The sequence below is a fragment of the Bos indicus genome, chromosome 12 (genome assembly GCF_029378745.1).
Source record: "Bos indicus isolate NIAB-ARS_2022 breed Sahiwal x Tharparkar chromosome 12, NIAB-ARS_B.indTharparkar_mat_pri_1.0, whole genome shotgun sequence".
NCBI classification, from domain to species: domain Eukaryota; kingdom Metazoa; phylum Chordata; class Mammalia; order Artiodactyla; family Bovidae; genus Bos; species Bos indicus.
The window spans coordinates 28197735-28222922 of record NC_091771.1 but is presented as its reverse complement, the minus strand read 5'-3'; the positions used below and the strand labels follow the sequence as shown (position 1 = coordinate 28222922).

The 25188-nt window shown below is 36.5% G+C and overlaps 1 protein-coding gene across 5 annotated transcripts in view; it reads left to right on the top strand.

The window, feature by feature from the left end:
- Positions 1–25188, top strand: part of PDS5B (PDS5 cohesin associated factor B) — a 192582-nt gene that overhangs the window by 120384 nt on the left and 47010 nt on the right. For all 5 annotated transcript variants that reach the window (XR_011569734.1, XM_070800202.1, XM_070800200.1 and 2 more), the window contains exons 20-21: positions 12682–12805; positions 16067–16225. Coding sequence is in view for 4 of the 5 variants with exons in the window: in XM_070800202.1 (XP_070656303.1) it covers positions 12682–12805; positions 16067–16225 (283 nt within the window). In the remaining variant the exon portion in view is untranslated. The remainder of the gene's footprint in view (positions 1–12681; positions 12806–16066; positions 16226–25188) is intronic.

Genomic DNA, 25188 nt, shown 5'->3' with positions numbered 1-25188 from the left:
AAAAGAGTTCCTTGGCATATTATGCCATAGGGTAAACAATGCGAATTTAAGGTCCAGTGAGAAACTCCAGAGGAATTTCAGCAGGATTGTCCATAGCACTTTACTTTCTTGAAAATTTTCAGAAGTATTGTTTTACTTGACACAGGGAAGCAGAGAAGCATGGAATAATCATCCTAACAGCAATATATTTTCTGTGTGTGTTTGTGTGTTTTAGTATTTCCAAAATTTGGAAATTATGCTGTTATCCTGGAGATCTCTAATAGTGGTTGATTATGGTTCAGGATTCTATAATAGCTCAGAAGGAATACATCTTCATTCCTTATGAATCCCTCCTTGCTTCTGTGTGTTCATCTCTCCATCCTGTTCCTGGGGAGCATAGCTGGTAGTTGGTCCTGATACTGCCATAGTCACTGGTGACTGGTTTCACCTGTAGCTCATTGCTTCTGGTCTAGTTAGTAGTGGTTGGGGTACTGTGTTTCTTCATGTTGAAGTTGACTATGGCTCTTTTCTTCAGAGAGAGACTTGGACAAAGCTAGCATTTTAGAGGCTCAGGTATAGGTTTTGTTATCCCTTTCTATTCACATGAGCTTAATCAGTTCTAGAAACTATTGATACATAGGAAAAGAGCATTATTTAAATGATAATTGAAACACCCAGAATATTGTAACAGGATATTTTGGCAAAGGCAAGAAACTATTTTTTATAACTGGCTTCTTAATTTTTAAGGGAGCCTGGAGAACGTGAATTTTCCTTGTAATGGAGCTGTGACTTTCCAGTCCAGATCAGAGATCAGAGTTTGGAGATACATGTATACACACACACTAAAAGTATAAACTATCAGATCAGATCAGTCACTCAGTTGTGTCCGACTCTTTGCGACCCCATGAATCGCAGCACGCCAGGCCTCCCTGTCCAACTCCCGGAGTTCACTGAGACTCACGTCCATCGAGTCAGTGATGCCATCTAGCCATCTCATCCTCTGTCGTCCCCTTCTCCTCCTGCCCCCAATCCCTCCCAGCATCAGAGTCTTTTCCAATGAGTCAACTCTTCGCATGAGGTGGCCAAAGCACTGGAGTTTCAGCTTTAGCATCATTCCTTCCTAAGAAATCCCAGGGCTGTTCTCCTTCGAAATGGACTGGTTGGATCTCCTTGCAGTCCAAGGGACTCTCAAGAGTCTTCTCCAACACCATAGTTCAAAAGCATCAATTTTTCGGCGCTCAGCCTTCTTCACAGTCCAACTCTCACATCTATACCTGACCACAGGAAAAACCATAGCCTTGACTAGACGGACCTTTGTTGGCAAAGTAATGTCTCTGCTTTTGAATATGCTATCTAGGTTGGTCATAACCTTCCTTCCAAGGAGTAAGCGTCTTTTAATTTCATGGCTGCAGTCACCATCTGCAGTGATTTTGGAACCCAGAAAAATAAAGTCTGACACTGTTTCCACTGTTTCCCCATCTATTGCCCATGAAGTGATGGGACTGGATGCCATGATCTTCGTTTTCTGAATGTTGAGCTTTAAGCCAACTTTTTCACTCTCCACTTTCACTTTCATCAAGAGGCTTTTGAGTTCCTCTTCACTTTCTGCCATAAGGGTGGTGTCATCTGCATATCTGAGGTTATTGATATTTCTCCCGGCAATCTTGATTCCACCTTGTGTTTCTTCCAGTCCAGTGTTTCTCATGATGTACTCTGCATATAAGTTAAATAAGCAGGGTAACAATATACAGGCTTGATGTACTCCTTTTCCTATTTGGAACCAGTCTGTTCTTCCATGTCCAGTTCTAACTGTTGCTTCCTGACCTGCATACAGATTTCTCAAGAGGCAGGTCAGGTGGTCTGGTATTCCCATCTCTTTCAGAATTTATCACAGTTTATTGTGATCCACACAGTCAAAGGCTTTGGCATAGTCAATAAAGCAGAAATAGATGTTTTTCTGGAACTCTCTTGCTTTTTCCATGATCCAGCGGATGTTCGCAATTTGATCTCTGGTTCCTCTGCCTTTTCTAAAACCAGCTTGAACATCAGGAAGTTCATGGTTCACATATTGCTGAAGCCTGGCTTGGAGAATTTTGAGCATTACTTTACTAGCGTGTGAGATGAGTGCAATTGTGCGGTAGTTTGAGCATTCTTTGGCATTGCCTTTCTTTGGGATTGGAATGAAAACTGACCTTTTCCAGTCCTGTGGCCACTGCTGAGTTTTCCAAATTTGCTGGCATATTCAGTGCAGCACTTTCACAGCATCATCTTTCAGGATTTGGAATAGCTCAACTGGAATTCCATCACCTCCACTAGCTTTGTTCTTAGTGATGCTTTCTAAGGCCCACTTGACTTCACATTCCAGGATGTTGGCTCTAGATGAGTGATCGCACCATCGTGATTATCTGGGTCGTGAAGCTCTTTTTTGTACAGTTCTTCTGTGTATTCTTGCCACGCCTTCTTAATATCTTCTGCTTCTGTTAGGTCCCTACCATTTCTGTCCTTTATCGAGCCCATCTTTGCGTGAAATGTTCCCTTGGTAACTCTAATTTTCTTGAAGAGATCTCTAGTCTTTCCCATTCTGTTGTTTTCCTCTATTACTTTGCACTGATCACTGAGGATGGCTTTCTTATCTCTCCTTGCTGTTCTCTGGAACTCTGCATTCAAATGGGTATATCTTTCCTTTTCTCCTTTGCTTTTGGCTTCTTTTCTTTTCAGAGCTATTTGTAAGGGTTCTCAGACAGCCATTTTGCTTTTTTGCATTTCTTTTTCTTGGGGAGGGTCTTGTTCCCTGTCTCCTGTACATTGTCACAAACCTCCATCCATAGTTCATCAGGCATTCTGTCGATCAGTTCTAGTCCCTTAAATCTATTTCTCACTTCCATTGTATAATAATAAGGGGTTTGATTTAGGTCATACCTGAGAGGTCTAGTGATTTTCCTACTTTCTTCAGTTTAAGTCTGAATTTGGTAATAAGAAGTTCATCATCTGAGCCACAGTCAGCTCCCGGTCTTGTTTTTGCTGACTGACCTTCTGCATCTTTGGTTGCAAAGAGTATAATCAATATGATTTTGGTTTTGACCATCTGGTGATGTCCATGTGTAGGGTCTTCTCTTGTGTTGTTGGAAGAGGGTGTTTGCTATGACTTGTCCCTTACCACCTCCCAAAACCTGCCCAGGTTCATGTCCATTGTATCGGTGATGCAGTCGGGGAACCTTATTTTTCTGTAGCAGAACTAAAGGAAAAACTTTGTGGTCGTACCTTTTTTCTCTGGTTTTAATAGGGGTAAAGCTTTTGGGTGAGGTAAGGCTTAGAGTTGTGAATCAAATGTCTTATTACCGACTTTACAGGAAAAGAAAAAAGTAAGTGCTGATCTACTAAACTAAAATGATGGTGAATTATGGGTTCCATTCTGTCTCAGTAAGTCTCTCAGGAATCTGGCTCACTCGAGAATAGTTAGATGTGCCAACACTGACGGTCCCCTCTAGCATAGGATACAGTCATAGTCCAAGTGAAGCTGGTTCTCAATTGGAGGAGCTTAAACAGACTTGGAGGAGAAATTAAACAGAAATAAAGGACTCACTACCTTTATTCCCGCCTTCCTTCTCCATGCTACTTATCCACTTGATTAAGCAAGTGTAGTTTCAGGTGGGAGTTCTGCTGTTAATTTTTGAAAGAAGTGTCCAAGGTTGAGTCATCAGGAAGACACCATCTACATTTTTGTTTAAATGGCAGAGCCAAAGAGAATTTCTTTTATTTAAAGATGAATTAACAGAATACAGATAAATAGACAAACATGGATCCTTTGAGGATATTTTAGTGTTCAAAAGATAGGTGATTAACACTAGGAAGAATGAAATTCTTGTTGGATAAAAGAGAATTTTAGACATATCTTCTAAGCTGCCAAGAAAATTAAGCAGCAAATGACATCTGGGAAAAAGGAACAAAAATAATATAGCATAAAAAGAGAAATGACAGAACTAAGGATAAAGAGGAGCAGGAACATATTTCTGTTATAGAATGAAATTTATTATAAACAGCAAGGAGCAGAGTAAACAGTATTGAAAATGTAATCAGGAAGGTGTCTGTTGAACTTAAGGAAACTGCATAGAACATGGGTATAGTGGGGAAAGAAAGAAATGCAGTTAAGGAATTGCAGATGATGGAAAGTCATGATTGGTTTCTGTGGAGAAGACAACAGTATAATGGAAAGTGGAAAATTTTTAAAAATAATAGTAATGAATAATAATAATAATGAATGAAAACATGAATCTGGAAATGAAGAGTACTCATGTTTTAGGAAGGTATTGATAGCTTACTGTGAATGGTGTCGGATTTGTGATCTCCAAAGAAGAAGATTTAACTTTGGTACCAGGGACCAGGCTTGATCACTCAAGAGCTTCTGTGCAGCAGAGTTGTATTAAAGTGAAAAAGGACAGAGAAAGCTTCTGACATACTCATCAGAAGGGGGACAGAGAGTGCCCCCCCCCCAATAGTCTTACCAAGGCCTCATATACTTTTCCCAGACCCACTCCCACAACATATATCTTAAATTAGCAAGATTAGAACTAACAATAGAAAGGTCTTAAGAGACCCACTCCCATAACATACACATCTCAAGGTAACAAGATAAGTCAGAAGGTTCCTGTTAAGAAGGACAAACATATTCTCAGGCAAGATACATTGTTATATTGAGTGAGACAAAGCAGTTCTTCTTATTGAAAGCCCTAGAACCCTTTCTCCTTCTCGAGCCCTAGAACCCTTTCTCCTTCTCGAGCCCTAGAACCCTTTCTCCTTCTCAAGCCCTAGAACCCTTTCTCCTTCTCGAGGGCTCTGGACCTCTTCCTCACTGATAGTCCTGGACTCCTTATCAACCTATCTCAGGATTAGCTCTCTCAATATCCTAATGAAATTTACTGAATTTTCAGAGATTATGGAAGTGATTTCATAAACATCAAGGGAAAAAAAAAAAAGGTAAATCCTGCACAGCAAGAACAGTAATGGGGCTGACATTTCTTTTCAACCATGTAAGATTTCCACAGTTAATGATTCAACAGTTAGGAAGTTTTGATCAGAAAATGAATGTAACTAAAGTTTTTCCTAATTAGCTAAGTTGTGCTAAGGGCAAATGAAGGATTTTCTTTAGAATTCAAGGATTTAGAAAATGTGTTATCCCCTTTTTATTGTGAGGTCACTCTTTCTACCAAGTTCTGTGCCCTTTTCCCTTTGCATTCACTTTTGCTTATGCCTTTAAATCAAACTTTTTGTTTTCTTATTTGCATATCTGATTGTCTTTTCTCATCATTTTAATTTCAGTATTCAAGTTTTAGGTGTGGCTATATCTATGTTTTAGAGATTTGAAAATCTGAATTTTTAAAGGGTGATGTAAATAAATTGGCTCAGGAAGAAGGTAGGGGGGAAAAATCCTAATAGGCTATAATTATAAAAGAATTTCAGAAAATTATCCTCTAATAATAATAAGGGCCAATAAAAGTTATGTTAAAGGGGGTATTTCAAATATATATATATATATATATATGTAAAAACCATGTAGAAATTCTAAATCTTTTTAATTGTTCCAGGCATGAGGGGGAAAGGAAAGCATTTAGATATAAAGCCAAGGTAACTAGTAGGAATGCTAAAACCTGATAAAAGATACCCCTCCAAAAGAAAACTGATACAAATTTTTTTGATATTGATGAAAATTGAATGCAAAAAGAGAATTTACTATAGTAAAGCAAGAATACACTATGGCCAAATGTTGGTTAATTCCAGGAATACAAAAAGGGTTACTATTAGAAGAAAACTCGATGTTCATGTTATAATTCATTTATATAAATGAGTAAAAGGGAGAGGCCGCACAATAGATCTTTTTGACAGATGCTGAAAGGGCTTCTAATAAAAAGGAAAATCAGTTTACTTATAGTTAAACCCAACAAAACAGGATTTTAATGCCTTCATACTTCTCAAACCAGTGAAAGTGAAGTCTCTCAGTCTTGTCTGAGCGGCCCCATGGACTGTAGCCTACCAGGCTCCTCCGTCCATGGAATTTTCCAGGCAAGAGTACTGAAGTGGGTTGCCGTTTCCTTCTCCAAATATCTCAAACCAATATCTACCACCATATGGTAATACACAAGCATTCCCAGTAAAATCAGTAGCAGGATGAGAAAATACACTAACTCTGCCATGATTTAACATTGTTTTGAAAGCATTAGCCAATATAATTACATAAGAAAATAAAATTAAAAAGTGCATTTGTTGGAAAAGAGGAAGCAAAGTTATCATATTTCTAAGAGAAAAATCCAAGAGAATCAGCTGCAGAACTACTAGAAACAAGATGGCCATATGAGTATCTAGAAATCCAAGGCTGTCTTTGCTGCTGCTACTGCTAAGTCGCTTCAGTTGTGTCTGACTCTGTGTGACCCCATAGACGGCAGCCCACCAGGCTCCCCCATCCCTGGGATTCTCCAGGCAAGAACACTGGAGTGGGTTGCCATTTCCTTCTCCAGTGCATGAAAGTGAAAAGTGAAAGTGAAGTCGCTCGGTCGTGTCCAAGTCTTAGCGACCCCATGGACTGCAGCCTTCCAGGCTCCTCCGTCCATGGGATTTTCCAGGCAAGAGTACTGGAGTGGGGTGCCATTGCCTTCTCCGATATAAAGGCTCTCTTTATATTCCACTAATAATCATTCAGAAAATATAGGAGTAAAAAAATCAGAAGATTTAAAAGTCAAGTGTATGAGAAATTGACAACCCTGTACTATCCCTTTAGTAGTGAGGAGTATAATATTTAACAAAGAAATTAGTCAGGAAAACTTAAATCACTGAATAAGTAACTGGCAAGCAGTTTTAAAAAGAAAAAATAATGTAGACTACACTTGATTTTACATATATTCTGAATGAGCCAGAGATTCTTTATTTAATAATCTAAGATTTTATTTAAAAACTTTTAAATCTATGATGATTATATATATATATAAAATGAATTAGTAAAAGTATTAGTAACCAGTTCTTTTTTTTCTTTTTAATTTTATTATTGAAGGATAATTGGTTTACAGAATTTTGTTGTTTTCTGTCGAACCCCAACATGAATCAGCCATAGATATACATATATCATCTCCCTTTTGAACCTTCCTCCCGTCTCCCTCCCCATCCCACCCCTCTAGGTTGATACAGAGCCTCTGCTTGACTTTCCTGAGCCATATAGCAAATTCCTGTTGGCTATCTATTTTACATATGGTAATGTAAGTTTCTATGTTACTCTTTCCATACATTTCACCCTCTCCTCCCCTCTCCGCATGTCCATTAGTCTGTTCTCTACGTCTGTTTCTCCATTGCTGCCCTGTAAGTAAATTCTTCAGTACCATTTTTCTAGATTCCGTACATATGTGTTAGAATACAATATTTATCTTTCTTTTTCTGGCTCACTTCACTCTGTGTAATAAGCTCTAGGTTCATCCACCTCATCAGAACTGACTCAAATGTGTTTCTTTTTATGGCTGAGTAATATGCCATTGTGTATATTTACCACAACTTCTTTATCCATTCATCTGTCAATGGGCGTCTAGGTTGCTTCCACGTTCTAGCTATTGCAAATAGTGCTGCAATGAACAATGGGATACATGTGTCTTTTTCAGTTTTCATTTCCTCAGGCTAATATGCCTAGAAGTGCGATTGCTGGGCAATACGATGGTTTTATTTCTAGTTTTTTAAGCAGTCTGCATACCATCTTCCATGGTGACTGTCAATTTACATTCCCACCAACAGTGCAAGAGTGTTTGCTTTTCTTCACACCCTCTCCAGCCTTTATTGTTTGTAGACTTTTTGATGATGGCCATTCTGACCAGTGTGAGGTGACATATCATTGTAGTTTTGATTTGCATTTCTCTAATAATGAGCGATGTTGAGCACCTTTTCATGTGTTTGTTAACCATCTGTATGTCTTCTTTGGAGAAATGTATGTTTAGGTCTTTCTCCCACTTTTTGATTGGGTTGTTTGTTTTTCTGACAGAGTTGTATGAGCTGCTTGTATATTTTCGAAATTAATCCTTTGTCAGTTGTTTCATTTGCTATTATTTTCTCCCATTCTGAGGCTTATCTTTTCACTTTGCTTATAGTTTTCTTTGCTGTGGAAAAGCTTTTAAATTTAATCAGGTCCCACTTGTTTGCTTTTGTTTTTATTTCCGTTACTCTAGGAGGTGGGTCATAGAGGATCTTGCTTTGATTTATGTCATCGAGTGTTCTGCCTATGTTTCCCTCTAAGAGTTTATAGTTTCTGGTCTTAGGTTTAGGTCTTCCATCCATTTTGAGTTTATCTTTGTGTATGGTGTTAGGAAGTGTTCTGATTTCATTCTTTTACCTGTAGCTGTCCAGTTTTCCCAGCACCATTTATTGAAGGGACTGTCTTTGCCCCAATGTATAGTCTTGCCTCCTTTGTCAAAAATAAGGTACCCATAGGTGCGTGAGTTTATTTCTGGGCTTTCTGTCTTGTTCCATTGGTCTATATTTCTGTCTGTATGCCAGTACCATACTGTCTTGATGACTGTAGCTTTGTAGTATAATCTGAAGTCAGGAAAGTTGATTCCTCCAGCTCCATTCTTCTTTTGCAAGACTGCTCTGGCTATTTGGGTTTTTTGTGTTTCCATATGAATTGTGAAATTTTTTGTTCCAGTTCTGTGAAAACTGCCATTGGTAATTTGATAGGGATCACATTGAATCTGTAGATTGCATTTGGTAGTATAGTCATTTTCACAATATTGATTCTTTCTACTCAGAAGCATGGAATATCTCTCGATCTATTTATGTCATCTTTGATTTCTTTCACTAGCGTCTTACAGTTTTCTTTGTACAGTTCTTCTGTCCCCTTAGGTAGTTTATTCCTAGATATTTAGTTCTTTTGTTGCAATGGTGAATGGGATTGATTCCTTAAATTCTCTTTCTGATTTTTCATTGTTAGTATGTAGAAATTCAAGTGATTTCTGTGTATTAATTTTGTATCCTACAATTTTGCTAAATTCACTGATTTGCTCTAGTACTTTTCTGATATTATCTTTAGGGTTTTCTTTGTATTATGTCATCTGCAAACAGTGAGAGGTTTACTTCTTTTCCAGTGTGGATTCTTTTTATTTCTTTTTCTTCTCTGATTGCTGTAGCTAGGACTTCCAGAACTATGTTGAGTAATAGTGGTGAAAGTGGAAGTGGGCACTCTTGTCTTGTTCCCGATGTTAGGGGGAATGCTTTCAGTTTTTCACCATTGAGAATAATGTTGGCTGTAGGCTTATCATACATGGCCTTTACTATGTTGAGGTAGGTTCCTTCTATGTCCATTTTTTGAAGAGTTTTAATCATAAATGGGTGCTGAATTTTGTCAAAGGCTTTTTCTGCATGTATTGAGATTATCATATGATTCTTATTGTTTAATTCGTTAATATGGTGTATCACATTGATTGATTTGCATATATTGAAGAACCCTTGCATTCCTGGCATAAAACCAACTTGATCATGGTGTATGAGCTTTTTGATGTGTTGCTGAATTCTGTTTGCTAAAATTTTGTTGAAGATTTTTGCATGTAAGTTCATCAGTGATATTGGCCTGTAGATTTTTTTATGTGTGTTGTCTTTGTCTGGTTTTGGTATCGGGGTGATGGTTGCTTTGTAGAATGAGTATGAAAGTGTTCCTTCCTCTAAATTTTTTGAAAGAGTTTTAGAAGGCAAGTATTAGCTCTTCTCTAAATGTTTGATAGATTCTCCTGTGAAGCCATCTGGTTCTGGGCTTTTGATTTTTGGGAGATTTTTGATCACAGCTTCAATTTCAGTGTTTGTGGTTGGGTAGTTCATAATTTTGATTTCCTCCTGGTTCAGTCTTGGAAGATTGATCTTTTCTAAGAATCTATTTCTTTCAGTTTATCCATTTTATTGCCGTGCTGCTGCTGCTGCTGCTAAGTCGTTTCAGTCGTGTCCGACTCTGTGCAACCCCATAGACGGCAGCCCACCAGGCTCCCCTGTCTCTGGGATTCTCCAGGCAAGACCACTGGAGTGGGTTGCCATTTCCTTCTCCAATACATGAAAGTGAAAAGTGAAAGTGAAGTTGCTCAGTCGTGTCCGACTCTTAGGGACCCCATGGACTGCAGCCTACCAGGGTCCTCCGTCCATGGAATTTTCCAGGCAAGAGTACTGGAGTGGGTTGCCATTGCCATATAGTTGTTCATAATAGTCTTATCATCCTTGGTATTTCTGCGTGGTTTCTTGTAACTGCTCGTTTTTCATTTCTAATTTTGTTGATTTGTTGATTTGATTCTTCTCTTTTTTTCTTGAGTCTGGTGAAAGGTTTGTCAATTTTGTTTATCTTCTCAAAAACCAACTTTTAGTGTTATTAATCTGTAGTATTGTTTCTTTGATTTCTTTTTCATTTATTTCGGCTCTGATCTTTATGATTCCTTTTCTTCTACTAATTTTGGGGGTTTTTTTGTTGTTCTTTTTTTCCCAGTTGTTTTAAGTGTAAAATTAGGTTGTGTATTTAGATGTTTTTCTTGTTTCTTGAGGTAGAATTATATTGCTATAAACTTCCCTCTTAGAATTGCTTTTGCAGCATCCCACAGGTTTTGTATTGTTGTGTTTTCATTGTCATTTGTTTCTAGAAATTTCTTCATTTCCCTTTTGATTTCTTCAATAGCCTGTTGGTTATTTAGAAATGTGTTGTTTAATCTCCATGTGTTTATGTTTCTTACAGTTTTTTTCCTTGTAATTGATATGTAGTCTCATAGTGTTGTGATCGGAGAAGATGCTTGATACGATTTCAGTTTTCTTAAATTTACTGAGTTTTGATTTGTGACCCAAGATGTGGTCTATCCTGGAAAATGTTCCATGTGCATTGAGAAGAAGGTGTGTTCTGTGTTTGAATGAAATGTCCTGAAGATATCAATGAGATCTATCTCATCTAATGTATCATATAAGACTTGTGTTTCCTTATTAGTTTTCTGTCTTGATGAGCTGTCCATTGGTGTGAGTGGGGTGTTAAAGTCTCCAGCTATTATTGTGTTACTGTCAACTTCTCCTTTTATGTCTGTTAGTGTTTGTTTTGTGTATTGAGGTGCTCCTGTGTTGGGTGCATAGATATTTACAATTGTTATGCCTTCCTCTTGGATTGATCCCTTGATCGTTATGTAGTGTCCTTCCTTATCTCTTCTAAAATTCTTTATTTTAAGGTCTATTTTGTCTGATATGAGGATTGCTACTCCAGCTTTCTTTTGCTTCCCATTTGCACAGAATATGTTTTTCTATTCTCTCACTTTCAATCTATATGTGTCTTGAGGTCTAAAGTGGGTATCTTGTAGACAGCCTATATATGGGTCTTATTTTTTGTCCATTCAGCCAGTCTGTGTCTCCTGGTTGGAGCGTTTAATCCATTTACATTTAATTATTGATACATATGTTCTTATTGCCATATTCTTAATTGTTTGGGGTTGGTTTTATAGATCTTTTTCTTCTCTTGTATTTCTTGACTATATAAGTCCCTTTAACGTTTGTTGTAAAACTGGTTTGGTGGTACTGAAGAACTTTTGGTGGTTTTGAAGAGCTTTCTACTGTTATGTCCAACCCATTTTTCTGTGATACTATTGGTATTTTCATTATCTGTTTGTAGGTGTTTACACTTTATGGATATTTACCATTTCTCTGTAACAAGAAATACAACGTTTCCCTTCAATTGGTCACTTGTCTTTTTATTATATTTTATTGTTATCTTTTCTGCAACTGCTATTATTATTATGAATTATTTATCTCTGATTGTTTTTTAAACTGGAGCAGTGAGTTGGGCAAGGAGAATTCAGAAGTTAATTCCACTGTGAAATAAATATAAAATAGTTGAACTAAGAGAGCCTGCCTTATTCAGGACTTTAAGTTTGTATATAATGAAGTGATATGATACATCAGTGTTCTTCCAGGTAGCTAGATGACCTATTCCCTGCCTCTTTGATAACTGTGGTCAAGTGTTGCTTTACTAGAGTGATCTTCTGTAGGCATCACATGTAAAATTGTAACACAGTCACAAACTTACGCCTGTTCCCTATTGCTGTCCTCTTCTTCTTCTCCCCCCCTTTATAGGAGTTACCACAATTTAACATAACAGATGTTTTGCTAACTTAATGTGTTATCATTTGTCTTATCCCTAATATGCTGGTAGAATGAATGCACCAATTTGGGACTTTAAATAATGCCTGGCCTTATAGCAAGTACTCAATTTGTATTGGTTAAATGATCAAATTTCCCTTCATATAGATTGTTTGGGGATAGATTAAAAGATGAACTGGAAGAGGAAGAGACTTTGGAAAGAAGAAGCAAGTTAAGTCCCATTATGGTGGTCTTAGGTGTAAGGTAGCAAAAGCTTAGCTAAAGTAATAGCAATGATAATAAAATAGAAAAGGCTAATGGAAATGACATTAAAAAGAAGAAATGGGTTACCATTCTTGTTTGTATTTATAACTAATAAATAAAAAGGAAAAATTATTTGTATTTGTATTATATTTTAATATAGATGTTTATAAAGCAAAATTATAGATGATTGAAAATGAGTGAGTAGATGCTATGACTTTTGTTTCTTTGTTCTTACGAAACATTACTTTAAAAATACAAGCATTAAAGTATCTAGTGGAAGTCATAATGATTTTTCTGGTTTATTGTTTTTCTGTAATTTTTTTCTTTTTTTAGAGCTTTGCTTCCTGTTTTACATCACAAGTCTAAAAAAGGACCCCCCCGTCAAGCCAAATATGCTATTCATTGTATCCATGCAATATTTTCTAGTAAAGAAACCCAGTTTGCACAGATATTTGAGGTAAAAAGAGAAAAATTTTTTTGTTTCATGTTATTGTTAAAAAAATATGAATGAGTTTACAGAATGTTCATGTTTGGAGATGTATCATTTTGTAATTTTCCAAATTTGAATCAGTATAATCAATATTAATGATTGGTTAAAATTTGAAAATATCTCATGATTCAGCTTTTTAATGCTAGCTCTTTAGAAATCAAGCAGTTGTATAATAGTTTTGAAGTCACTTTATACATTTAGTATTAGGAAACTTTTTTCATTCATAAGTAATTACATATAAAATCATAGTTACTCATAGTAGGTAACAGGTGATTATTCTCTCAGTTTACAGATTTTGGAAGTTAGATTTCTATATATGAAATACTACTAAAGTGTGTGGGGTTTTATACATGAATAATAATTTATAATTAAAGTTAAATAAATTTGTACTTTAATGACTGACCTAATTTCATATTAGATTAAAATGTGCCTTTTCCTTTGCAGGTCATGTGATCCACACCCAAAGATCCTTGATAGTTGGTGCTCTCCAAAACACCCACTGCAGTTTAGGTCCATGCCAGATATTTTGGACAGGAACAAGTATCAAGGACCTTTTGGTGTGGTCCAAATGTCTCTTGGAATGTTTTGGGCAGGACCAAATATGAACAAATATCAAGGACCTTTGTGTGTAGACCAAATGTCTTATTGGGTGTATTGGGACAGGACCAAATACCTACTGACTGTCTTTTCAGCATGTATTTTATTTTTTCTGTACTTTGAATTACCAGTACCCTTTCTAAGTAAGGCAATTTCACTATAAGCTATTATAATCTAGTTTTAGCCTTCTTACTGCAAATAGAAGCTAAACAGAAAATTTATAAAAATCTTGTAGTTATAGTCTAGGAGCCTTGAATGAAGTCAAAACAATTTGGAAATTATGCTGAAACTAACCCACCATAAATACACAGACTTGCTGTCTATTTTAGAAGTATTTATGCTAATTTTGTCATATTTTCATGATTTATATTAAAGGCGGAGTAAAGGAGGAAGAAAAGTTTTCTGTATCTATTAAACAGCATCTTTGCTATAGATACTCAATCATAATATAGTTAAAAATTGAGGTGGAGGTAATATTCTATAGTATTTAATTTTTTAATAAGAGAATGACTTCAGTGGACTCATGTTGATTTCTAGAAAGCTTTTTTTTTTTTCTTGAATAATCTTTTTGTTCCCTCCAATGATGAGGAGGAGGAAAATGCTGATAATAGCTTGACTTTATTGGTTACTTTTAATTTTAATATCTGTAACTTCATCTTTACAAGAACCTACCTGGTAATCCTTCTCCTATAACATAGAAGATTGGCTGGCTTTCTGAGAAAAGGTTTCACAGACACATCTAACCTTTATCAGATTACTGTTAACCCAGAGCTGCTGCTGCTGCTAAGTCGCTTCAGTCGTGTCCGACTCCGTGCAACCCCATAGACGGCAGCCCACCAGGCTCCCCTGTCCCTGGGATTCTCCAGGCAAGAACACTGGAGTGGGTTGCCATTTCCTTCTCCAATGCAAGAAAGTGAAAAGTGAAAGTGAAGTCACTCAGTCGTGTCCGACTCTTAGCGACCCCATGGACTGCAGCCCACCAGGCTCCTCTGTCCATGGGATTTTTCCAGGCAAGAGTTCTGGAGTGGGTTGCCATTGCCTTCTCTGATTAATCCAGAGACTGATCATTAATTTTGGTTTTTCAGAAATGATTTTAATATCTTATTGTGGAAAATTGTCACAATATAATAAATGAATTGGAAAAAAGTACACTATCAGTTATCTGTTTCTCATGTAAACAAGTTATCACTTAGATGTGCAATGGAGGTATTGAGGGAGTCATTGAGAACAGCAAGAAGTACTGTCATTACTTTTGATTAAGTGAAGCTTTTCATATTGCCACAATGTGTTGGAAAAGAACAGTTTTGTGTTGTTTTTTCAAGCCTAGAATGCTTGGTGTTCAGTATAGGAGAATACCTACACCTTTATCTCAACCCCATTTCCCCAGCTACCCAGTTTCTTTTCTCAGAGGCAGCCAGTGTTACCAGTTTCTACTGTACTTTTCAGGAGCTATTTTATTCTTATACAAGTAATATAAATACACAAAACACATCTTTTGTCCCCTTCCCCCTCTCTCATGCCAATTGATAGTGTGCTATAGCCACTCTTCTGATTATCTTATTTTAAAAATTGAGCAATATGTTTTAGGTATCAACTTATGTGAGTAAATAAGCAGTCTCCTTCTGTTATAGCAAAATGATTATTAAAATAATGTTTTTATTTTACTATAAGATTAATAAAATAGTTTTATTAGTTATAATACTTAATGTTTGATGCTATAAAAATCCACAAAAATGCTTGTAACTATCCATAATGAAAGCTTATTTTTTGCTCGTGATAAAAGTCCATTTGGGTGTTTTGATTGCATTCTATTCAGTGTTTTAGCCACGCAGACCCTTTTTGACTAGTGGCTTCTCTTTCCTGGTGGCTCACACAGTAAAGCATCTGTCTGTAATGTGGGAGACCTGGGTTCAATCCCTGGGTCAGGAAGATCCCCTGGAGAAGGAAATGGCAATCCACTCCAGTATTCTTGCCTGGAAAATTCCATGGACAGAGGAGCCTGGTGGGCTACAGTCTATGGGGTCGCAAAGAGTCAGATACGACTGAGTGACTTCACTGTCTTTCACTTTCACTTTTTCTCTTTGAGTCCCATTGGATCCTTTGTATTAAGCCACCAGTGAGTAAAGAGAGCGAAAATGTGGAGAAGATACACTGTTCATGTCTGCCTCAGTTCAGACATGGCATACCTTACTTTCATCCCCATTCTGGTAACCAGAACTTCTGACTGCACATAGAAAAGCATCCTTATGCCCAGAAAGTAGAATAGAAGTAGGCATTGGTGAGCCGAAGTGGCTACCCACTCCAGTTTCTTGCCTGGAGAATTCCATGGACTGAGGAACCTCATGGGCTACAGTCCATGCAGTCACAAAGAGTTGTACATGACTGAGAAACTTTCAGCAGTTGCTGACATATTTATATATGCAATCTAAAATATAATTTGGGAAAAACTGAAAGTACTTAAATATGATGCCTTCTAGTCAATAAAAGTTGTCAGTAAAAGTTAGGTGTAACTTGAACCACTGCTTATACCATGTATTGAACTTGTGTGGTTTTTAGCATTTGTAGATGAGACATATGACCAGTTTATTTGCATGTTTATGGAGTTTATAATTTTCCTTTCCTCATTTTCAGCCTCTGCATAAGAGCCTAGATCCGAGCAACCTGGAGCATCTCATCACACCACTGGTGACTATTGGTCACATTGCTCTCCTTGCACCAGATCAATTTGCTGCTCCTTTGAAGTCTTTGGTAGCTACTTTCATTGTGAAGGATCTTCTGATGAATGATCGGGTAATTTATGTTTTCTAGATGTGTATTCTTCATAATGCTATCTTCTAAAATTTTATGCAACAAAAAGAGAAGTGGAATGATGTAAATAGCACTTCAGTTTGGTTGATTTGTTTTTAGCTTTTCCCATCTTTTTACCATGCTGCATCTTCATTATAAGTGAAACAACATTGAAACATCTCTTTAGTTGAGCACAGGGCTATGACCTGGAATGCTTTCCTTGATAAATACAAGATACCACCGGATTCTGTCTCTTTCAACTTTATAGGGATGTAAGTTTTGTAATGGCATCTATTTTTTAAATATGTGAAGATTGACAGGTTAGTTTGCAGTATGGTTGTCATGATAGTAGTTGTTGCATTTTATACATACAATAGAGAATTAAAAGATCCCTGAGGGAAAATACTGGGGAAAAATATAGTGATTTTCTGTCTTCATTGTGTGAATATTTGGGGCAGGGTATGTTTGGGTGTCTTGGAGAATTGACCCCTACAGTCATGTGGAGTTTTATGCATGTGTTTGTGTATTATTAGATATACATATATGTAAAAAAAATACTGTAAAACTAGGATTTTAAGAATGGTAAATGAGCGTTGGTTTCAGATTAAAGTTACCAGCTGCATTAGCCCCTATCAAAAGTAGGCGTGTTCTATGATGCTTTGAGGCAAGCATTGACTTCTCTCTGGCTGTGAAAGTTCTAGAATGCATCTTCTTCCAATAGGAGATTATTTTCTGTGTTAAAAATCAGTTTAGCATAGCCGCCTTAATTAATAATCTAAGCTGGATGTTCTGGATAACTTGCTGCAACTTCAGCATCAGGACTTGCTGCTCCACCTTGTATCATAGAGATGGCTTCTTAAGTATTAGGAACCAATCTCTGCTGGCCTGAGATTTTCCTTCCGGAGCCTCCTTAGCTCTCTTAGTCTTCACAGAATTGAAGAGAGTTGCTCTGGATCAGGCTTTGGCTTAAGGGAATGTTAGGCTGGTTTGATCTCCCCTCCAGTCCATTAAACTTTCTCCGTATCAGCAGTAAGTGTGTTTTGCTTTCTTGTCATTCACATTTTCTCTGGAGAAGCACTTTTAATTTCCTTCAAGAACTTATCCTTCACATTCATAACTTGGCCCAAGAGGTTTAATTTTCAGCTGATAGTAGCTTTTGACATGCCTTCATCACTAGGCTTTATCATTTCTAGCTTTTGATATGAAGTTGAGAGATGTGCAGTGCTTCCTTTCACTTAAACATGTACAGTCCATGATAGGTTTGCTAATTTTCCCAATTTCTGTGTTGTTGTATCTTAGGGAATAGGGTGGCCTGAGGAGAGAGGGAGAGATGGGGAAAAGGCCAGTCCGTAGAGCAGTCAGAACACACACGTTTACTGATTAAGTTCATTGTGTTAAAGAGTGTGATTCATGGCACCTCAAAACAGTTACAGTAGTACCATTAAAGATCTCTAGTCACTTATCACCATAACAAATGTAATAATAGTGAAATCATTTGGAATACTGCAAGAATTATGAAAATGTGACAGATATGAAGTGAGCAAATGTTGTTGGAAAAATAGCACTGATAGATACTTGACACGAACCTTCAATTTGTAGAAAACACAGCATTTGTGAAGCCTATTGAGACAATTCTTGTGTGTATAGAAAAAGTATGTTAGACAGTTGGATTACAGTAAAAATTTGTATATTTAGAGTGTGTAATTAGAACTACAGTAAGATAGGAAAGAGAATATGAAACAGAAATAGTATTTGAAGTGATAATGCCAGAAAATTTTTCAAAATTTATGAAAGACATCAAAGCTGTACATTCAAACTCCAAGTAGGATCAGTATAACACAAAGCTCACTAGATACATCATAGTAAAACTAGAACCAATCAAAAGCCTTCCAGGGAACAAGACTGTCACCTGACTTCGAGAAAAGATTAGAAAATGGAAGATAATGGAATAATAACTTCAAATTATTGAGTGGAAGAAAAGTACCAATCTGGAATTCTAAACCTGGAGAAAATACCCTTTAAAAAGGGAATGCAACATAAACACATTTTCAGACAAAAACTGAGAGAATGAGAGAAAATATTTGCAAATCATGTATCTAATATGTCCATATTGTATAAATCACACGTATAGCTCAATAGCAGAAAAAGAGTTTGATTAAAAAATAGGCAGAAGCAACATTTTTCCAAAGAACGCAAACAAGTCATCAGTAATTGTATGAAAAGTGCTCAACATCGGTAATCACCAGAGAGATGCAAATCAAAACCACAAAAAGATAGGACTTCATTTCTCTTAGAATGACTAATATAAAATAGATAATAAATGTTGGTGAAGATGTGAAGAGAAAGAACCCTTTTGCACTGTTGGTGTGAATATAAATAGATACAGCCACCATGAAAAACAGTATGGAGAATCTTCCAAAAATTAAAAATAGGAAAAAAAAAAATAAAGAGAAGCACCACATGATCCAGTAATAAATACTTCAGAGTATTTATCTGAAGGGAATGAGAACACTAATTCAAAAAGATCTCTGCACCCCCATGTTCAATGCAGCATTACTTATAGCAGTCAAGACATGGAAGCAACCCAAGTGTCCATCTAATGGATGAATGGATAGAGAAAAAAGTGGTGTATATATACAATGTAATATTGATCAGTCATTAAAAAGAAGGAAAAAGTCCTGCTATTTGTGACAGCATGGATGAACCTTGAGGGCATTATGCTAAGTTAAATAGACAAAGATGAATACCATGTGATGTTCCTTACATGCAGTATCAAATTTTTAAAAACCCCAAATAACAGCAACAAAAACTCTCAAACTTATAGATACAGAGATCCAGTGGTAGTTTTCAGAGGCTAGGGATGAAGGATGTGTGAATTGGGTAAAGGAATTCTAAAGGTACAGACTTCCAGTTAGAAAATAAGTCAAGGAATGTCATGTACAGCATGGTGACTATCATCATTAATACTGCCTCATATATCTGAAAGTTTCTGCTGAGAGTAGGTCTGAAAGTGTCTCATCATAGGAAAAAAATTGTAGCTGTGTTGTGATGGGTAATCACTAGACTTACTGTGGTGATCATTTCACAATATATGTAAATACTGAATCATTATACCTGTAGAACTGATTTGTCATATGCCAATTATATCCTTTTAAAAAAAGAGAATTATTAATTTGAAAAAAGTGAAAAATGAACCTGCAGAATGGGAGAAAATATTTGAAAAATCATAAAATCTGATAAGAGGCTTAAAACTCAACAACGAGACAAACAGCCCAATTTTTTTAAATGGGCGAAAGACCTGAATAGTCATTACTATTAATAGTTATTATAGCTTTTTCGTTTATATTTTTGTATTAAGGTTTGTTCATTGTTTTTCTAGACATGATGCTATTGCACACTTAATAGACCATATTATCGTGTAAACATAACGTTTTGTACACTGGAAAACCAGGACATTGTGTAGCTTGCTTTATTGCAATACTTGCTTTATTGTGGTTGCTTGGAACCATACCTGCAGTATCTCCGAGGTATACCTGTTTCTGCTTGCTCATGCTTCATTTTTGCTTTCTTCTGACCCATCTTTGAATTTACTCATCCTCTCTTCAGATTTGTTGAGTCTTATGTTAAACCCATAAAATTGAATTCTTAATTGCAATGTTTATATATTTTTTCCTGTAATTTCCTTAGAGTTTTTAAATAAAATTTTTAGTTCCCTGCCAGAATTCTTTTTCTTACCATTTAATCTTTCAGCACCTCTAATTATGTTAAAATTTATGTGAGTTAGTCTCAATATCTGTATCTCCAGTGGCTCTTTTTCTCTGTCTGGTTTTCGCTTGATTGTTGGTCAGGTCTTACCTTGCACACATTATTGTTGATTGAGCTGCACGCTTTGTGTATGAAAAGTTATAGAGATAATTGGAAGCTGTGGATAATTTTATAATTCTTCCAAAGAAGATTTATTTTTCCTTCTGTGATAGGCAGTTGAGCTGCTCTGAAATAATTTTCATTCAATCAAGAATGCAGTGATTGGAAGCTGGGCTTCAGTTTTTGAGAGGCTGATTGTTTTTCTGATCACTTTTATGTTTAGGGTGTTTTTATTTGGGATCCACCCAAAACTCAAGGTTGTTTAGCAAGTCAGTCAGTTCAGTTGCTCAGTCATGTCCGACTCTTTGCGACCCCATGAACTGCAGCATGCCAGACTTCCCTGTCCATCACCAACTCCTGGAGTCCACCCAAACCCATGTCCATTGAGTCGGTGATGCCATCCAACCATCTCGTCCTCTGTCGTTCCCTTCTCCTCCTGCCCTCAATCTTTCTCAGCATCAGGGTCTTTTCCAGCGAGTCAGCTCTTCGCATCACGTGGCCAAAGGATTGGAGTTTCAGCTTCAACATCAGTCCTGCCAGTGAACACCCAGGACTGATCTCTTAGGATGAACTGGTTGGATCTCCTTGTAGTCCAAGGGACTCTCAAGAGTCTTCTCCCACACCACAGTTCAAAAGCATCAGTTCTTCGGTGCTCAGCTTTCTTTATAGTCCAACTCTCACATCCATACATGATCACAGAAAAAACCATAGCTTTGACTAGACAGACCTTTGTTGACAAAGTAATGTCTGTGCTTTTTAATATGCAGTCTAGGTTGACCATAACTTTCCTTGCAAGGAGCAAGCGTCTTTTAATTTCATGGCTGCAGTCACCATCTGCAGTGATTTTGGAGCCCAGAAAAATAAAGTCTGACATTGTTTCCACTGTTTCCCCATCTATTGCCCATGAAGTGATGGGACTGGATGCCATGATCTTCGTTTTCTGAATGTTGAGCTTTAAGCCAACTTTTTCACTCTCCTCTCACTTTCATCAAGAGGCTTTTGAGTTCCTCTTCACTTTCTGCCATAAGGGTGGTGTCATCTGCATATCTGAGGTTATTGATATTTCTCCCGACAATCTTGATTCCACCTTGTGCTTCTTCCAGCCCAGCGTTTCTCATGATATACTCTGCATATAAGTTAAATAAGCAGGGTGATGATACACAGCCTTGATGTACTCCTTTCCCAATTTGGAACCAGTCTGTTCTTCCATGTCCAGTTCTAACTGTTGCTTCCTGACCTGCATACAGGTTTCTCAAGAGGCAGGTCAGGTGGTCTGGTATTCCCATCTCTTTCAGAATTTTCCACAGTTTGTTGTGATCCACACAGTCAAAGACTCTACTCTTTATTGGACTCAGAATTCCATTTTCTTTTTCCTTCTAGCTCTGTGACAGTGATGCAAAACATTGCTCAACCTTTAAACCTCTTTCACTTTCAGAATCAGCCATCATTTATATATCAGAAAAGCAATTTTAGTGCCAGGCTCACATCTCAGTTATTCTCTTTTCAATACCCAAGAACTGTTAGCATCTGGTGATGTTACTCTCCTAACTTTTCTGTTTTTTTCCTGCCCCAGCTAACCACAAAGCACCATTTAACTGTATATTTATCTCAAAACAATGTACCTGTTTAGTTTTGCTTGTTCCTAAGGTTTATGATATATATATATCAATATATGGTATATAGTGACTTGCTGTTATCATTATGGATTTGTTTCTTAGAATAACCCTTGATGTTGAATCTAGCTGTAGTTCATTCATTCATTGCTCTTTATTATATCATTGTGTGAAGTATATCTCATTTTCTTAATGGACACATGGTATATTTCCATTTCTTTCTTGTTTTAAACAGTGCTCCTGTGATTTTTTTTTTTTCTTCTTTATAGAACCTTCCGATGCATATGAGTACAAATTTCTCCAGGTTACATTCACAAGAGTGGTATACTTATGACCATCAGTCTATACATTTAATTTTTCAATTTATTGCTGAAGTATTTTTCAGACTAGTTGTAAAACCTTATTTTCCTTTCAGCAGCATATGACATTATTGTCAAATTACTTAATTTTTGTCCGTCTAATTAATATAAAGTAATATCTCTTAATTTGCATTTCCCTGATTACTAAGAATGTTTATGTCTAGTCATCATTCATGTTGCCTCTTTCCTGAAATTCCTCTTGATGTCTTGCCTTTTTTTCTTTCTTGAGTTGTTTATGTTTTTCTCACAGGTAATCTTTACACACATATTTTTTTCAGGTACATGTTAAAGTGTGTTCATAAAATGTATAAAATCCTATTTATGGTGTGTCTTTCTATTCCCTTCATAGTGTCCTTTGAACAAAAGTTATTAATTTTAATGTAACTAAACTTATCATTCTTTTATCTTGTAGTTAGTGCTTTTTATATCTTAAGAAATTATTTCCTATGCCATTGTCATAAAAATAGTCTCTCATACGTTGTTTTAAAAGTTTTAAGGTTTTCTTTTCACACATAAAAATTTTAATCCATCTGGTTTTGATTTTTTTTGCTTTTGTTGTATGCTGTGACTCAAGAACTCCATTTCTTTCTGTTCTCCATTAGGAGAACCAACTTTCCCAGCATAATTTCTAGAGTGTTCTCTCCTTCCAATCATCTGCAGTGCTATCATTCTTATACAGCCTGTATTTTTTCCCACTGCTTAGTTTGCTCATCTACAGTGTGTCTTTAATTAAAATTTTGTAGTTTTCTCTGTAAGCAGATTTAAATATTTCTCTTATACAGCTTTGTTAGGTATTTCAGTTTTAAGAATAATTTTGTTGGTGGTGAATTTGTGCAGTTATTTTATAGTTTTTAATCTTATTATCTTGTGCTAAACTCTTTTTCACTTTTCATCATAATTATGAGAAAGGCTCATTTTGATTGTTTCCTTATCCATAAATATTTTATTGCTACATATTTTCTTATATTTCTACATGTATTTCCTGTACTTACTTTTTTTCATCTCAACTTAATCTATCAGTTTTTGAAAGAGGTATATTCAAGTGTTCTTTTGTAATGATGAAGTTTTTAATCTTTTTTTAAAAAATCATTTTTGTTTATTTGACATTATCCTGCTAGTTTTACAGATGTTCATAATTTTGTATCTTATAAGATTAAAGAAAAATATGTCAGTAAACTTTTTATTAAAATATTAGTATTCCATTTAACTCCATACCCCATTTATATGCTTTTTCATCTTGACTAGTATATTTGTCCATTAGTTTTAGATTTTTTGTGTGTTTGTTTTTAGTTTTATTGCGTCTATTTTTTTTTTTAAATTTTTGAACCTGTCTGTTTATTGATCTTGTGAAAAGAAAGTGAAAGTGAAGTCGCTCAGTCGTGTCCGACTCTTTGCGACCCCATGGACTGTAGCCTGCCAGGCTCCTCTGTCCATGGGATTTTCCAGGCAATAGTACTGGAGTGGATGGCCATTTCCTTCTCCAGGGGATCTTCCCAACCCAGGGAAGATCTTACGATGTTTTTTATTTTCTATTTGTAATAATTTATGCTGATTGAATTTTCTTGTGAATTAAATATTTATGTGGAAGGCATCTTTGAATAATTCTTTCAAACTGGCTTGTAGTTTGAAAGATTTCTGAAAATATTTTTCTCCCTATTCTTAAATATTAGAATTTTATTTTTCAACTCTCTTGGCTGTGGAAAATTCAGAACATTGTTTTTTGGCATGTGGTCTTGCCACCAAGAAATCTGAAGTTGATCTGGTTCTTGTTTTTTTTGGTAGGTTCCTCTATGGGAGCTTTGGGATTTTGGGGGATGTTCTTGGTTCAGAAATTTCGTCAGTATGTTTCTAATGAGATTCTTTTTTTCATTATTTCCACTTCATGCTTTGAAGGTGCTTCTCTCCTGAAGACTTGGTCCTTAAACTATTTGTAAATAGCTCTGTGTGTCTGGGGAACTTGCCTTCTGTATTGGAACTACCTATCCTGTTGCTAGAAGGTCATCTGAGGTGCTCTTTGACAAATTTCTGTTTCCAACTAGAAATTGCGCAGGTCAGGTTGAGGTGAAAATGAGATCTCCTGTGTTCCAAGATTGGGTTCAGCTCTTTGATCACCTTACTTATTCCCTGGCTGCTAGTGTAAATTCACATCTCTTAATACTTTCAGTTTATCATCTCCATATTACTCTATGATTGTTCTAAAAAGATGACTTTTTGGAGGGTGTTTTCTGTGTTTTTCTGGAGATGTCAATCCTCTAGCTCTGTTTTTTTGTTTGTTTTCTTTTTGCTGTATATTTTCTGTTTTTTGAAATTTTTCTATGGTTTTGGTTTTGTTTTCTGGGCTTCCCTGGTGGCTCAGACGGCAAACAGTACACAATGCAGGAGGCCTGGGTTTGATCCCTGGGTCAGGAGGATCCCCTGGAGAAGGGAATGGCTACCCACTCCAGGATACTTGCCTGGAGAATTCCTTGGACAGAGGATCCTGGCCGGCTACAATCTTTGGGGTCACAAAGAGTTGGACATGACTGACTAACACTGACTTTTTTGCTTCCCAGCCCAGCTACCGGGGTAAGAGGGATGGGTGTGGGGTGGGGTGTGTGGGTGTGAGTGTGTGTTGCCTTTAAGTAGGAAGATACTGATGTATGTTTTCTGTTACTTCAGATGCAAGCCTTTATATTTGTTCCCTGCTCAAGACTTTTTGCAGCTACCTTTCCCCTTGTTTATGAACTATAGCTGACCATTGAGCAAAATCAAAGTTAAAGCTGCCAACCCTTTGTGTTGTGGAAAAATCTTTTTACAGTTTATAGTCAGCTCTCTGTATGTGGTTCCTTGGACGTTTGTGATTCAGTCAAACATAGATTGTATATAGTGTATTACTGTAGTATGTATTCACTTAAAATCTACATGTTGGTGGACCTGCACAGTTCAAACTTGTCTTATTCAAGGCTCATCTGTATCCTTTTTGGCTCCATTGATTTTTATCCTATTCCTTGCCGGCTGCCTTAAATAAATGAAACATTAGTCTTAAAGGGGGTTAAGCAAGGAAGTGTACATAAGTTGTTAAAGTCAGTCCTGTCTCATACTTGCAAAGAACCAACTGGAGCTGGAAGCATAAGGTTCATTTTGGTGCTAG